The sequence below is a fragment of the Mus caroli genome, chromosome 2 (assembly GCF_900094665.2).
Source record: "Mus caroli chromosome 2, CAROLI_EIJ_v1.1, whole genome shotgun sequence".
Lineage (NCBI taxonomy): Eukaryota > Metazoa > Chordata > Mammalia > Rodentia > Muridae > Mus > Mus caroli.
The window spans coordinates 66,711,253-66,724,567 of NC_034571.1; the positions used below are offsets into that span (position 1 = coordinate 66,711,253).

General features: G+C 44.5%; 1 protein-coding gene across 5 annotated transcripts in view; it reads left to right on the forward strand.

Moving 5' to 3' along the window:
* Positions 1-13,315, forward strand: part of Rapgef4 (Rap guanine nucleotide exchange factor 4) — a 298,925-nt gene that overhangs the window by 177,816 nt on the left and 107,794 nt on the right. For all 5 annotated transcript variants that reach the window (XM_029474005.1, XM_029474006.1, XM_029474008.1 and 2 more), the window contains 2 exons: positions 1,735-1,807; positions 5,662-5,681. In XM_029474005.1, coding sequence (XP_029329865.1) covers positions 1,735-1,807; positions 5,662-5,681 — 93 coding nt within the window. The remainder of the gene's footprint in view (positions 1-1,734; positions 1,808-5,661; positions 5,682-13,315) is intronic.

Sequence of the window (13,315 nt, forward strand, 5' to 3'; positions counted from 1 at the left end):
GTTCCTGTTCTCAAAGTCGCAGCCCCAGGGATTCACACTGGGGGAGCCACGGACCAGATGCTCTGGGCTTGGAGGAAGGTCAGCCATGCTTCCTAAGTCCATGAAGTGCTGAGACAAAAGAGCACCGTCAGTCCCAAGAGAAGATTTCTAAGCAAAATAAACTGGCCCCTTATTAAGTAACATGTGTTCTTTCTTTTAGAAGCCTGTCAGGGGACCATAAAAAGCACAAGAAAAAGAATGCAAAGGGTTAGAGGCAGGGGGATTTCTGAGTTCGAGGCCAGCCTGGTCTACAAAGTGAGTTCCAGGACAGCCAGGGCCATACAGAGAAACCCTGTCTGGAAAAAAATAAAATAATAATAATAATAAAAAAGAATGCAAAGGGTTAAGGAGGATCCAAAGCTTTCTGGAAAGGTAACAGCTCTCTTATGCCCTCTTTGAAACTGTGTAGAGCACAGGTTAGCTGAATGCCCAGAGTAGCATGCCAGGAAGAAGAAGGTAGATGATACTATAAGACAGAAGAGATTCAGAACTGGGAAGGTGTCAAGGGAATGACAATAATACTGGGTGATGTTTGGTGCTGTAAGCATGTCTGAGTGATGAGCTCAGAGACTGGGGTAATCTGCCATCTTAATGTTACCATGCACACAAGCTGATTTAGTGCTTCCTAACTAAGAGGGGAAAAAAACGGGGTGGGAGGAGCTAATCATATCTTGGTTAGAAGGCTCTTTAGAGAAAGTACCATGACAACACTGTTAAAATGGACCAGATGGTTGCTGGGTACCACGTGTCACTAGCTGCCCATTGCTACAGATGAAGTCTTTCTGCTGGTGTTTGTATGACACACATTAATCGGGAGCTGGCTCTTTTGATGCTGTTTAACATTTACGTGTGTGTATGTGTGTCACTGTGATTACAAACCATAAATATACATGATACCACACAATCAGTAAAATTACCCACGTTTCATTGTGCAAGGGAGGAAGCTGCATTTATTGCCTGAGAGCGTTCACCTTTCATTCGTTGTAAATGCCCCTCCTTTCTAGCCTGATGCTCACCAAACCTTATCCCTCCCACACAACACAGACGCTAATCACATACATCCCGGAGCCCCAAGTTTCAGAGCATGCCTGGACCAAAAGCCAGGGGAAGACAATCCAGGAGCGTCTAAATTAAGCCAGATGGTTTTATTTGACAATGTAACAAAAGTGCTCTGGAGGGGTCACATAGCAAGCAGGTGTGCCCTATGAAAGGAAGGAGGCAAACAGCAGCCAGTCGGGCTTCTTTCATAGAGACAGGTTCCAGGAGCCGCTGAGCATTTCTTTTGGCTTTGAAAGAGGCTGATTCGGAGGCATTCACCTCGGAGGAGGTAGGCAGCAAGGTTACTGTGATCTGAGCCTGTAAACACTCAGCGCTGCTTCTCAGGTGCCTGAGTGTACAGGGCGTGGAGAGGTAGGAACCCCTTCACTCCATCTCCACAAATGCATACCATGTAAATGAAGCAGCTGAGTGGAGCCCTGCCCTGGGCAGAGGAAACACACAGTCTCACCTAGGAAGCCCCTCCCTGAACCCCACATTTTTAGTTTAAACCCAGAGCCCCAGAGAGCATACTTCCTGGCTCTATAAATGAGAGCCTCAGATACCCAGGGTCTCTGTTCTTTCACATGTAAATAAAGGAACAAAACTCCAGGCAACCTGTGTGCTGACTTCTCAATCTTGTCTGATCTTATCTTGCAGAAATACCGACAGTATATGGCCGGACTTCTGGCTCCTCCCTATGGTGTTATGGAAACGGGCTCTAACAATGACAGTAAGTGAAATGTGAATGTTTTGTGTCTGAAGATTTGTTGTGTGCTATGTGTTTTCATGTAACAACAACAACGACATGTTGTACACCAGCATGACATAAAGGAGGCACCCTGACTCTGGTGTAACAGAGCAGCTCACACTGGTCCAGCAGCTCACACTGGAGCTAATGCACATGTGGTCTGAGCTGTGGGGTGTTCACTAGTAGCAAGTGCCGGCTCTGGTGCAGGCTGGGACTTCCACATACTGGACATCCACATGCTTGGAGCATTTCTGTGTCCTTTTCAAAATGGGATTCCTGAGCTGTGTTTGACTCGGCACATGTGGAGTCCGGAACCCAGGAACCCACCTCCAGTTCAGTTTAGCTCCATTGGCCTTAGAGAGAAGCTTAAGTCATTTGCTCTTGTTAAATGACCCCTACCAGTCTGAGGCTTTTGTTAGGTGCTAGGTGCTCTACCACACAGGAAGGTGATGGGCAGCTTAACTTTGGTACTCATGACACAAATGTAAGTGTAGCTAAGTGGTGTGGTAGACACCTTCAATGTAAGCCAGCAAAAAATTGAGCTCCTATGAGAGACCCACATCTGGCTGTGGTAGGGTGAGTCGTGTGGTACTTTCTAAAAGGTTGATTTTATTTTGATGTATGTCTGTGCACATGCATGCAGGTTCCCTTAGTGCCCACAAGAGGGCATCAGATTCCTTGAAGCAGTTGTGAGCCATCTGACATGGGTGCTAGGAACTGTTCCAGTCCTCTGGCAGAACAGCACATGATCTTAACTATTGAGCCACCTCTTCAGTCCTCTTGCCTCCATCCCGTCATCCCTCTTCCAGGTGCCTGTGTGCATTCACTTGTGTGTATGTGCCTGTGCGTGTGCGTGGAGTATTTGAACTTGTGGCACTTGGACGGGCAGCTATGGATGTGGCAGTGAGTGTCATTCACTCTCCCTTTCTCCTCGAAGGTCACTCTCATTCCTGACTTCTTAGTTTCTGCAGGGCTACCTCCTTGCTTGTCTTGAATCTTCAGGATTTCTCACTTCTACCCTACAGTTTTGCTGCCACTGCCTTTCTCTATAGCCCCTCCCCACCTCCCCACATCTGCCTCCCCAAAAAGGGAGCTGGAAAGAGGGAGGCCAGTCCTTCCTTCCTTCCTTCCTTCCTTCCTTCCTTCCTTCCTTCCTTCCTTCCTTCCTTCCTTCCTTCCTTCCTTCCTTCCTTCCTTCCTTCCTTCCTTCCTTCCTTCCTTCCTTCCTTTTCTTTTTTTTCTCCTTCTCCTCAGTTCCCTTTCTTCCCCCTCTTGGCTAAGCTAGGAATAACCAGTTCTCTTACGAATGCCCGAGTTTTTTGTTTGTTTGTTTGTTTTGTTTTTTTTAATCAACCGTGCTGTCTCCTAGCTATGACCACAGGCAAACCACTGATGTCTTGTGCCTCAGTTTCCTTATAGGGTTGTTGTACTAAATGAATCAAAATGTGTCACGAGTCTAAAAGAGTGCCAGGCACAAAATAATCTCACATAATGTATTAGCTATTATGTTCTCATCCATAGCCACTTACTTAGCCCCACGAAGTCCGGCTTCTGCCCAGGACTTTAAATGAATTCCTCCACAGTTAAAGTCACCAATAGACTTGGTGGCTCCCATTGCTCTTATTAATTTAATAACTTTCCGGCCCTGCTCTTCTCTCTGGAACCTTGGGGACTTGTCGCGTGGTCCTTGTGTTCCGGCATTATTCTCCACACTTGAAGTCTGGACTCATTCACAGCCCCTTTACCATCTCCTAAAAGCTAAGGAGCCTGGACCTTAGTGCTCTCTATGCCTCTCTCCCTGTATCCCTCCCTCTCTTCACACTGTCTTCCTGCACACCTGAGACTAGCCTAACCTGCAGTCTTCCTGCCTCAGCCTCCTCAGTATCTAGGATTATGTGTATCCATCCCCACACGGCTAGGAGGACTTTTTGAAAATATGGGCTTTTCCATATGTATTCAGAACTTCAACCAGATAAAATACCTGCCATCATTTCCCTTAACAACATCCATCTAGCCAATATTCAGATTTCCCAAACTTAATATCTTTATTATAATTACTCAATTGGACCTAGTAAGTGGCAGCCTTTTAAAAAATGATTATTATTTATTAAATTTGTTCATTCATTTGTTTATTCTGTGAATGTTTGCCTAAGTATACACCATACCATATGCATGGAAATCAGAGGAAAATTTACATGAGTCAGTTCTCTCCTTCCACCACTTGGGTCCAAGGGATTGGACTCAGGTCAAGCTTGTAGCAAGTATTTTTACCTGTTGAGTTATCTCACCACCACCTCCCTATTTTTTTGAGATAGAGTCTTACTAAGGACCCCAGGCTAGCCTCAAACTCCTGACCATCCTGGCTCAGCCTTCTGATTCTAGGATTATGAGTGCATAATACCAATGTCTTTAATTTCAAAAGCTCTCTTTTCCTCTTTCTTGCTATTCTTATCTCTCTGTTGTGCAAAGCCTTTCAGTGATTGTCATTCCCTTTCATGGAAGCTAGCAGTCCAAGAACCTTCACACCTTAGCCCAACTGTCAAGACCCACATGGCTGAAAAATCACCTTTTATAGTAGCTTCTAAAGGTGGATTAAGGTCCAGCTGTCGTTATGTAATGATCTGTGTGATGTTACCTTCTACTTACTGAAACAAGTCAGGGAGTCAGGCAGCTGTACCCTGGCTCTCCTCGGGCAGTCCTGGTCAGTGGGTGGGTGCAGGATGAATTTCAGAGTGATGTCACAAGCCACCTGGCTCCTTCTGACATATCTGGGATGCTGTGGCAGACCTGCCTGTCAATGCCCTTGCTTCCTGCCTTAGTATTTGTATATTGAGACTCTCCAGAATAAAGGGACAAAGCTCAACTAGACAGGTTTTCTAATGATCTCTTTAGTCTGAGGCCTCTTGCCTACTATCCTGCTGCTACTGGGGTGACCACTGCATTCTGTTAAGGCTGATATGGCAATTGCGTGGCCATATCTGGAGACAGTACCCTGTATACTTAGAATTTGGATACACTGTAGTCTTGGGGTGGAAATCACCTTACACTGAGCCAGTCGTCAGAAGCAAGGCTGCACAGGAGGCCCATCTGTGCTGTTTTTCCTCCATAAGATACCTCTTAGGCTTTCTACCCCAAGCTTAGTGTGCTCAGCTAAGATATGGCTTCCCACAGTTGCCTCCTTATTGTGTTCACCAAGAGAAAAGGAACCGGGGCTGCCTGTGGTAGACACTGGTGTAATGTTTGTAAATGAATGAACATATGATTACATGTAAGAGCCGTTGATTTTTTTTTAGCTAAGGGAACTGAGAGAAGCCTGTTTCAAATTGATGCTGCCATGCTCAGGCCTGGTCTGAGCATAACAGGAAGGCGACATGCTTACAACAGAGTTGCTCTCCTGACTTTTCTATGCTACTTGCACTGAAGCCAGATCACTGGAGCAGAGCAAGGTGCTTTGTGTCAATAAACATAGCGCGTATGCAACTGCAGAATAGATATATCCTGCAGTTCTAAGTGCACTAGTGTCTAGTCGGTGTGGTTAGCTGCTTGCACGGTGCAAAGGCGTCACGGAGCGATTTTTTTAACCACTGGGAGGGTAAAACATATGACAGAGACAAAGTAAGTCTGGGTTTTATTGCCCGGCCGCATAGCTCTCTGTTCTGGATCCTTAGTTTTGATGGCTGCTGCTATCTTTCTAAGCAGTCCTTGTAAGCTTTTATGGGTGCACAAGTAGAAAACACGGACATGTCACTGGGCTTCCTTCAGCAAAAGATTGGGTGCTGTTGTATAGGCTGATCGTACAATTTATGGCCTCTCTTGTCTCTCTTTCCCCCCTCTAGGGATCCCCGACAAGGAGAATGTGAGTAGCCACTCTTTCTGCCTCGCTTCTGTAAACTGTCCTAAGGTAAAACATAAGCACAGCAACCTTCTAAGCAAAGGAAACTCTCCATCTACAGTCAACAGAGCAATAAATATTATTCTAGTCTTACTGTGGCATCTTGGGCGAGTCATACAGAATACTCAGGAGAGCAGGGTGACTGCTGGGACAGGATTGTCACATGCTTTTGGTGCTTAGGCCAAAGAAAGATCATTCTAGTGCCAAAGCATGTAAGCGCTAAGTGGTTTCTTTCTATCCCCATGATGCACATCCATCAATAGAGCAAATTATTATAAGAGTGTGAAGAAAACCAGTTGCTTTTCCTTAATGGGAATGGAAACGATGAAAGCCAAGGTCTGGTGATGAATTTGTCTAATTATATTCACGTGCACCAAGGTCACCGTTTCTCTCTGGAAACTGGGGGTTGACTAATGGCTGTAATTGGCTTCTGAAAACTGGTAAGAGAAACTATTAAGATACAGCTTCCAGGGCTGGGTGTAGTGGCGCACGCCTTTAATCCCAGCACTCAGGAGGCAGAGGCAGGTGGATTTCTGAGTTCAAGGCCAGCCTGGTCTACAAAGTGAGTTCCAGGGCAGCCAGGGCTACACAGAGAAACCCTGTCTTAAAAAAAAGTAAAAAGGTACTGCTGCCACTAACAGTGTCCAGGATATGTATGCTAAGGATGGGAGTAGCTCAGTGGCTTGTCTCTCAAGCAGATTATGATGGTGTTGATTCTATTAATGCACTGCAGCCTTACACAGCAACATAGAAGGCTTACGGGTGAAAACGCCTAGGGATGGTCCTAGTGACCTTGGGTTAGTTCTCCGATGTACTGCCTTGTGATGCTATTCTTGATTGTTATGCCCCGGTAACAATGTTACTGAATTACTGCCCTTCTCTTTCTTGCTCTCAGTCCTGTAACTGTGGGCGGATATACAGTCTTCATTAAATCCAAGTGGCGTGTGTATCCCTATTCAGAGAGCTGACTCTGTAAGCCACCCTCTTTTTGCAGTGCTGGCTTTTGCAGAGCTGGCTAGGGTCCCACCCCACTGATCTACCACTTCAGACAGGGGTTCTAGCCTTAGCAATGCTACTATAAATGTCACACCAAGTTCTGACATTATTTAGTTCAGCAAAAGCATTTCAGAGCCCAGCTGTAGGCCTTCTAGGAGCTACTTGGTCTACCTAAACATCCTTGACTCATTTTGAAGATGTGGCTGTTAGTCCTGACTACCTCAAAAGTCTATGATGACTATGGAATGAGATCATTTATAAAAACCTAGCGTGAGAACACTCGAGTTGAGAGATGTTAGGACTGCTGCTGTAATTAGTACTTTCTCAACCATCATTGTCTAGTTATCTTTCCTCGCTGAAAAATACCCTCACCCCTTAAAAAAAAAAAGCAAAAACAGAAACAGAGAAATGAAAACAACAAACAAACCAGACAGACAAACAAACAAACAAACCAGAGGATTAGCGTCACAAGACTCCTGAGCAACAGGCTACTGTGTAAAGTTACAAGCTGATCCTGCCACCGTTTTGGATTTGGAAGTCCCAGAGCTTCCACACTGTAACAAATAGCCTGTAGATTGTGAGATAAATCAAGATGGTAAAATGGCCTCAAACTTCCTAACCAAGAGACAGCTACCAGCTGGAGAATTTGGAGAATATACAGAATGCCAGCACCTTGGGGGAGCTAACACAGTCTAAGCTTCAAAAGGAAATTCCAGCACTTTTAGTCTCTGAGTGACCTTTATGTTGTAGCCCCCTGCAGTGGGACCCACAGACACAGGGCTCTAAGCAGAGGACCAACAGCTGCTGTGTGCTCATCTCCAGACAAAAATAGGAATCTGAAGTTTGCAGAACCTTAGATCCAGTGAATTGTGGGCGACATGTTTACCCTGAAAGATTTTGGGAACTGGGCAAGCTTTCTGCCTGGCATTAGAACTAGCAGAAACTTCCTGGGATTCTTCTTGACCGGTCTCTAGCAAGCCATAAAGCATGTGTCCTCTGTACTCGCCAACAGCATAGATGTAATGGTACCAAATGCAGTTTGGGAAGATTTCCAGTGCAGTTAAAGAAGGCAGAGGAGATGAAAGACATTCATGAGTAGAGTTGAAGTTCCAGAGAGATAAAAAGAGGCCTGAGAACCTTAAAGTGGGGCTAATTGAAAAATTTCCCTTTAAAGGACAAGTCAGGATATCATGTTTTCTTTTATCCTTTCTCTTCTAAAGTACATGCTGAGGGACACTATTCCCACGCCTTCCCAAATAACGCTAATATGCCTGTGGGATGAAATGAAAGCACTCAGATGATTGCTGCGGCATCTGCACAGATTCTTTGTAGAAAGAATCCACTCTTTTTCCTGGCTTCCACTCATGGGTTTGTTAATCATCGTGCTTAACTTTTAGTCAAACACGAGGGCACCAATGGGTAGCATTTTGAACTACCTCGCCAGCTCTGTGTTATTTCCAGACCTGGTCTCACTGGGCATAAATAGAACTTTCTTTTCCCTCAGTCCCATAGAGCCCCTTGCTGGATTGTTGTGTCTACTCCCCACTCTAAGTGCCAGGGCCATCAGTCAATGCAGGGTGGGTCCAGGACACCGAAACCTCCGCAGTGGTGGAGAGAAGCGTTAGAGAAGGCCGTGGAACCAATAAGCAATGGGCTGTGTTCACAGGGCAGTGGCTGTATACCGATGTTGCTGTTATCAAGACACCCTTCTCTTGGATCTGTGTGATCTATAGTCTTTGCATGCCAAATCTGACTGACCAGGTTTAAAACTAAAGTTAAGACGCTAGGTATGAACTTTCCATCCATTGTGACAGCTAGCTTTTAAGGAAAGGAGACTTTCCATGAGATTTTTGTCCCCGGTGAGATTTTGTTGTTTGTTGTGCTGAGTCTTTAGAAAGGCAACTGGCAAGAGGTGTTGTGGTTTTAGAGAGTTCCATTCTTTCTAAGTGAAAAAAGTAGGAAAATTGACTCTGTGATCAGAAAGCTGCTGAAAAAAAAAAAAAACTTCCATTTCCTGAATGACCAACATCTCGTTTCCACTTGAAGCGTTCATTCCTAGGCAGTTGCAGAGTTGACACAGAGCTGTGTGCAGCGGTCCCCTCAAATCTGAAGGTGATTCCAAGCACCGGCAGATCTGGGCGCACCCAGGAATGAAGGAACATGGCTTCTTTCCAAATGACTGGCAGGCCTCATGTAAGAGAATTAGTTTAAGCGAGAGTTTCCCAAACTTTTTTAAAAAAATCATGAGGTGTGCGGACGAAGAATCTTCCTTGGAAGATTAAGGTTTTGAACCGTGCCTTGGTAAGGAATCAGTTCACACAAATCAGTTTGTGTTTAGCACCTCATTAAGGAGAATACCAGGGAAGAGAGCAGGCAACCATTAGAACCTTAGGGACGTTAGCAGCGTCTCCTGACATTTCTTTCTCGTTTCTGCCGTCACTCGTCAAGGTTAGAGAGAGCAGATTGAATGTGTGCCAGCTAATATATTTTACTGCGTTCATGCAATCCTGGGCCAGATGATGAGAAAGGGAAGTGTGTGTCCTCATACAAACTTAAATCATAAACACATCTCAGAGAGTCCGGCAGACCCAGGCAGACCCTTTCCAATGCAGCTTTGGCCCAGCGGCTGGGCTCATGTGGTTTTCTGTGGAGCACAACGTTAAAGTTCCTGCATATAAAATGCCTGCAACAGGTCCAGAGCCCGTGAAAACATCCTGTCCCGGGTTCAAGGCTTGCCCTCAGTAGCCGTTTTCCTGTCTTGGGGTCCTTGTGGTTTAACCAGTTCTGTACCCAGCACCAATGAGATCTGAGTGCAAGTATGACTGACACAGGCTGCAGAGAGAAAGAGAGAGAGAGAGAGAGAGAGAGAGAGAGAGAGAGAGAGAGAGAGAGCTCTCACAGAACAGAACAGTGAGACTCTAAAGCTTTAGAAAATCCTGAGCCTGCCTTTACTGAATTTGAAGGGCAAATTGCTTATCGCCAGAGTAGAGATTAGATTTTGCCGGGTTGTTCTTGGGACTCGCAACTTGTATGGTATGTAAATACTCATTTTAAAAAACTGGCCTATTAGGAAGGGTGGCTCAGCCAGCCAGCCAAGATGTTACTCTCTGCCCTACCTCCCAGAAAACACCAACAACTTCATGGCCGAGGTGCCAAGGACAACCTCGGCTCTCCAGCTTCCAAAGGCTTGTTGGTTTTTGTATTTGTGAGTTATGTGTTTTATGGGAGGAATGTCCTTGTGGGGTTACTCTGTGCCTCTTCTCCCCTCCCTTCCTCTGCTGTTATAAAAGTGAACTGTTGTGTTTCTTCCTCTGTTTCTCTCCCGATTCTGCAGTGGCGTGGCGGCCTGGTGGTTGAATTTTAAGATGGTCTGTAGTTGCTGTTTGTCTAACTAGGAATCGGTAGATGTAGGGAGCACCTGAAACCTGGACGCTACGTCAGTTAGGCTGGGTGTTGGTGGCATCTGAATGTTTTCCACATGGGGCCCAGCACCTGCAGGCTGTGAGTTTGTGTGGTGAAGCGGCACGCTTTGGGGTATCCTGGGTGTATATTTTAGAATGACTTTTATAGTACTACTGTTTTGATATTGTTGAATATTGTAATGGTTGTTATAATATTATTGAGGATTGTTTTTTCGTGCTTCTTTGCGGTCTTTAAAATATCTTGATATGGAGCTTGTATGCTGCAGGTAAGATTTGCTGTGCCTCTGTCACTGAACTGTGCTCAGAGAATATTTTCCAACGTTTTCAGTGAGTAGATTCTGAGGTGGGTAGGAGATCACAGAGAAATGGGCCAATGCAGTGCTCAATGCTCGAAATAACAATAACAGTATTAATGACAAAGCCCTGAGTCCACCCCCATCCTCCAGCTAGTAGCCTCTTCTGGCTTTTGCTTTGATAAATGGCCTGTCGTGAGATAAGGCTGCTAGATACTCTGCCGCTGGGAACAGCTCCATCGCTGGCTAGCGGGAAGAGCCTCATGTCATATGTATGCTAAAGCACTACCCTTCTGGCTGGGTAGTGGAGGACACCGCCAGCCTTGATGTCTTTAGAAGCCTTTTATCCTGTACTGCAGGGAGTCATTTCACCCTCATTGTGGGTGGCTGCAGTAATCTCAGCGAACTCAGATCTGGCCACTTTTAGGTTTGGGAAAGTTGAGTTTTTATCATTTCTGTCGTGAGAACTTATGACAAAATTGCAGATATATCTTATGGTAAGGACAGTAAGCAGTTTTCCTCAGATGGGATGAACCAATCTAGAATTGGCATTTATAATTTATTTTACAAATGCTTATTTACTTATTTATATGTGTATAGGTGTTTTGCCTGCATGTATCTGTGTGCCACATATGTGCATGGTCTTTCAGAGACCAGAAGAGGACATTTGATTCCCTGGGTCTGTAATTACAGATGGGTGTGAGCTGCCATGTGGGTGCTGGGAATCAAACTCAGGTCTTCTAGAAGAGCAGGCAGTGCTCTTAATTGCTAAGCCATCTCTCTAAACACCCCCCCCACACACACACACACTATTTAGAATTTGAATTTCATATCGAGAAAACTTTCCTGAGTCCACAGATTGATTTTTTTTTTTTTTTTTTTTAAAAAGTAATTCTGTTTGCCTTTAGGGGAAATCATATTTGCAATAGTTGATACGTATTCACACACACATACACACATACACACACACACATATATACCGTATGTAGATACATATATATGAATTTATGTATATATAAAGATGTGTAACTGTTTCCACTCTTTTACATTTTATAAACCTACCCAATCACTATTAGTACTGTGATTCATGTTTGTGCCAGTTTTCAATACTATTTAAAATTTCTTCATTACAATATAATTTTATTTCTACTTTTTTTCAGTCAAATAATGACTCAGAAATGTCCATAGAATATATTACCTACTTGTTCAAAACTTTGAATTTAACACACACTGCTGATCAATCCCAGGTTCTAAATGGGTCTATGGCAAATAAATAACACTTGGTGCTTCCCATCAGGTAGCACAGCCCCAGACCCAACCAGACACAATAGGATGCTGTGGGTGCCCATGGGGCAGCAGAGCGTGGACTTAAGAGCTCTCCAGCCTTTAGTGAAAGTCCCGGCTCTGACAGCTTCTAAGTCTCCTCCTTGGATTATTTCCTCGTTTATAGAATGAGACCATAGCAGTTCATGCCAGGTCAGGGGTTGAGAGGCATCGTTGGCCAGTGTTGGTTGTTAGCAGGTTTGTGGGAGTACATGCAGTGTGGCAGGGCAGGGTGCCTTGCAAGGGGGACTGGGGGGGGGTGTGCTCAGAGCATCCTCATGGAGAAAAAGTGATACCCAAGTAGAAGGGGGAAAAAATTTTAGGCTGTGAGCATTATATGAACAAAGGAACTGAGTTTGAAAACTTTCTCCACTGAGGTTAATATCATCAGACCTAAATTTTAAAACTTTGCCTTCCAAACCTACCTTCTAAGGTATAGGTGTTTGGGTCCAAGCAATACGTCATCTCCTAGACTTACCTAATTTGTATCTAGAAGGGGAATTAGCTTAACAGTTTCACCATTTGCTTCTGCTAAAATCATGCCATCTGTTTTAACATGACAGAACTAGGTTGCTGACGTCTCTGAAGCCTATTGTTCACTCTGACCTCCAGCCCTTGTCTAATTGTGTAGTCGGCGTTTGCTCGACGCTCCTCTTCTCTGCTTCCCGGAGTCTTTTGAGTGAATTATTTTGCAAAGATTTCTATTGAATTGTGCCCTCTTTTTCCTTCTCTGTCCATCAAGGTCATTTTAAACTTCAATCCAGTTTTCCTAACTGTCAGCCATCCCATCCAATTGGGCCTCATTCCTAAATTTGATAATAATGTTTTTGAGTCTGTGTCTGAAGCATTAATAAGCACGTTAAGGCTAACAGCATCCAACCAAGGACCTAGCCCTGTAGAATTCAATTTGTTTGTGCTAATTTATTTGCATATATTATACAAATATCATACCTAGACATGAAAAAGAAACTCGGAAAAGAAGGCTAAGTCATTCCATTCAACCTGACACACTTTTAGAATGGTGGGCAAGGAAGACAGAAAAATTCTATCTCAGAGGTTATCAACATGATTGAGTTTGGCATTAGCATGTCAGGATTCCTGTCTCAGAAATAAAACTTCATCAAAGTGTGTGTTCTTGATACTTACGTGTTATCAATAATTAACTGAAACTCTGTTTCAGTTTCCTTGTAAATAGATGACTATGGCCCTCAATAGCACCGGAAGAAAAAGTGCCTAACAAGATGGAAAGTACAGTTTGATAATGCTGTGTGACGTAAGCTGTTATGTTAGGTAGCTAGGATCATGCCCTTGTCTGGATACCTTCAGTCCTGGGATATTTTTTTAATTTGGGGGCAGCTGAGCCGGGCCTGTGGGTCTGGCTTACATGAACTCAGTTCTAGAACTCCTGGAGGAGGTCTTCTGTCTTCCTGTTTAGAGCCTGGTCCAGTCTTGGGTTCTAGGGACTTCCAGATGACAAATGGAAAGTCATTCTTCGTAATGCCCTCATCATTTGGCTCAGACAGGAAAAAGGAAAAAAATCCCAAGTCACACCAAGTGCTGTAAC